Source organism: Aplysia californica, unplaced genomic scaffold (assembly GCF_000002075.1).
Source record: "Aplysia californica isolate F4 #8 unplaced genomic scaffold, AplCal3.0 scaffold00892, whole genome shotgun sequence".
Lineage (NCBI taxonomy): Eukaryota > Metazoa > Mollusca > Gastropoda > Aplysiida > Aplysiidae > Aplysia > Aplysia californica.
In genome coordinates this window covers 201790-205230 of record NW_004798162.1, presented here as the reverse complement: position 1 = coordinate 205230, position 3441 = coordinate 201790, and the positions used below count along the sequence as shown (strand labels likewise).

The 3441-nt window shown below is 44.2% G+C and overlaps 1 protein-coding gene across 1 annotated transcript in view; it reads right to left on the bottom strand.

Annotated features, from left to right (window-relative positions):
* Nucleotides 1-3441, bottom strand: part of LOC101851081 (SNW domain-containing protein 1) — a 21582-nt gene continuing 18141 nt past the window's right edge. The window contains exon 14 of the mRNA XM_005110450.3: nt 1-273. Coding sequence (XP_005110507.1) covers nt 57-273 — 217 coding nt within the window. The 3' untranslated portion in view covers nt 1-56. The remainder of the gene's footprint in view (nt 274-3441) is intronic.

The window sequence follows — 3441 nt, the reverse complement described above, 5'->3', positions numbered from 1 at the left end:
GGGACAAGTATTGAGATAAGAACGTGATACAACAATGTCCAAATCGTGAATGATCATCAGTCTCTTCGTTTCTTGCTTCCACTTCCTTTACTGCTGCCATCGTAGTCCCGTGAGGAGCCAGGCTCATCCGCTGACCTCTTTTGGCCCTTCTTAGCCTCTGTGATAAATCTGTCCAAGTTGAAAGGATCCTCCTCCACATCTCGCGTAAACTGGACTGGACCTTCACGCCGCCGGTTACGATCTGTGCCTTCAAAGTCTTTGTCGGGGACAAATCTGGGAATGAGTATAAACATAACATAGAATAAATGTCAAATGTATTCTCTTAATTTTAAAAGAAAGAGTCTTTTTAAACGTTTTTACTTCAATCAATTATGGAAATGAACTGCTCACTTGACCCCCCTATCAGAGGACACATTCCATGAACGATGGGGAAAAATAATTTAGATCCCCACAGGGATTCGAACACAAGCTTTTGTGAGGCAGACGAAGTTTGTTACCTACAACTCCTTTAACACTTTGCAGTCACAGAGCCAGCAGAACAAAATACCCTATCTGGTCACCCAGCCAGGAGAGTGACTGCAACAGACTTCTCAGTAGAGTTGGGGCGAGCGGACGGATGGGTTCATTACTCGCGGACTCAGTCAGAGCGAACGGGTAACGGACGGCCATGAGAGCAAACTGCGAACCTCAAGACAGTTCGTTTTTTGGATCTGCTCCACAATTTGACTCTCCCAGTGAGCGGACTGCGGACCTCAAGCCACTTCGTTTTTTGGGTCTGCTCATCACAATTTTATTCACTGGGCGGGCGGGCGGGCGAACGGACGAACTCTAGCAGACGAGATACTCGGCACAAGATTAGACCCGTCGTCTATTGTTTGTTAATTAGGCCTGATGTTTCAAACCACTAGCGGTGCCACAGGGAGTGAGAGAGGCTGGTGATGTAGTACTATGTGTGCAACCTTTCACCTCGTGTGCGGGGCACACTGTGTACGTTCCAATTATCTCAAAGGCCGGGGGGGGGATGGGGATTTCCGCCATGAACGCCTAGCTGCAATGTGAGGCAGGAGGATGCTTTTTAAATTAATTTTTTTTTTTTTGGAGGGGGGGGGGGGGGGGGTTGTAAGTTGTAGGCAATGGAAGGAGTCGTTCCCGTCCATCCGTCCGCCCGCTCGAATGCATGGAGTCTCTCGGTCCGCTCGTCCGCTCGCTAAACGATCTGTTGTCTCTGCGCGATGTGTAGCGAGTAGCGAACTACTCTTCCCAAAGGGACGGTTCGTTACCCGTCCGCTCGTTTGCAGGTAGTGCCAACGAGTAGTTCGTTACTCGCGGACGCTAATTTTGCGAGCCTGACCCAACCCTACTTCTCAGGCATGTGCGCCATGTGACCGAAACGGATAATTTTCACCTTCGCATTATTGTGTCAAGTAACCGTAAAGTGTTAAGGCCGCATAACGAAACAAAATTATCCTTTGCCCCCTCCTCTGGGCTCCTGACTCTTTCTGTAGCCTTCTTACAGCTACTCCTCGCCTCCTTCTTACTGCTGTCTTTCAGCCCCACCCCTGATCTTCCGGTAGGAAATATCTACACCTAGCCTTCTCGGACAAGGTCGAAAAAATCTGGGAAGTCCCGGGTGCAAGTTGGCAAAAATCGATGAGAGTTGGCTGCGGCCGCCACTCGGGCAAAATTCAAAATTTACCAGCAACTGAAAATGTTAAACATGCCCCACGCGCTCATGCGACCGTATGCAGATGTGAGCACCGTAAACACTTACAAACCCTCCCCCCCAAAAAAAAATTCTAAGAAAAATATGTTCATCAACACAGTAGGTTAAAAAAAGTTATGAAAATAAACATAGACAGGAAATCGTAAGGACCAGGAAAGAAAACAATTGTAAACTGATGAAATTCACTGAGTTCAAGTGTAAACAATGTCTACATTTCTCTGTAATAGACTATGATAATTGTAACACTGAAAGGCAAAGGCCCTCCCCACCCTCATATTATGCTATATTATTGGGATTTCCCACAGTTGCATGATACACAATTCCACACAAGAGCCCAGAAATATTAACCCATCTCATAGAGATCAACCAAGTCCACTGTTGCATGAACCCTCCAGTCCATCAAGTTGGACCATTGTAACCCGATAGTTTCGCTTTCAAGACTGACCGCCTTGGGGGACTTTCCAGTTACTAACTATAATATAATGGAAATCTCTTCAACTAATGTCTGTGACTTTTGGTTTGGCGAGATCTTCCCATTTCTGCAGATATTAGATTCACTATCAGGCAACTAGAATTGAAGACATTGTTATATGAATCTGACGCTTTTTTAACCAATTTCTTACCCCCCCCCCCCCTCCATGGAGCTTGAATCTAGATATTAGTTTTTTCCATGTGATGGACTACATGGTTATCATAACAATGAAGGCACTGACTAACACATTACACCCTAAGGGTCCATTCCTAGAACCTAAGCAAGGGGAAGGTACCCACCTCCAGTAAATACAAGAATATAAAAAACACATTCTAAAAATACTAAACAAATTCCAAATATCCTTTCAAAAAAAAAAAAAAAAGAAAAAAAGAAAAAGATATGAATGTAGTTTCAGAAAAATATAGCTTTCCATGCACAAATTGATGACAAAGTTCTAATCTTAGTTCGATCGGGATGTCTGACCCGTCACTTTCACTCTCAGCCGGGCCCTAGATCTAAATTCTACATCTGATTAATCTGAATCGCCCCAAACTCTTGCTACAATGTTTTCATCAATATCTGATTTGTCATTTGCTTGTTCTTGCTCAAATCCATCGTTATTTCCTTTTCCAAACTCAATTGTGTTGCTTTTCAACAAGTCCGGACCCCAGACACCTTCGAAGTGTCGGAAACTCGATCGCACTTTGATCGGCTTTAATACTAAAACTACTGGCCCGAAAAACTTCGTTTCGGTATCAAACAGAAGAAGAAACATTTTGCAAAGACTATGTAAAACCAAATGGGGCATAAGTGGCGGATAAAAAATGTAAAAACGAAATCTTGGCCCCTGGGTCTAGTTAAGGCAAGACTTCGTTTCTAAAGACGCCTGGTCCGAGCAGGCGGTTCCGGGCGAGTTAGGATGGAGCGCATAAGAAAATTCGCGGGCGAGATAAGGTGTAATGTGTTAAATAAATTAGGGGGCTAATACCTTGCCATACTGAGGAATCAGACATTAATGAGGATTTAGATCTGGACCTAGTTGTCAGTCAGACAGATGTAGAGGATGAACAAAAAGAGGTAGGCCTACATAGAACTATAATCGATCAGTGGACCATCCTTGACCAGCCAGAAATTTAGGACAAGCCTAGAAACATTGACTACCATTTGATTTTATATCATTATGTCAGATTGCAGCTGTAGGCAGTAAAAAAAAATTGTTCGATTTTGCATTTTCTTGGCACCCCCC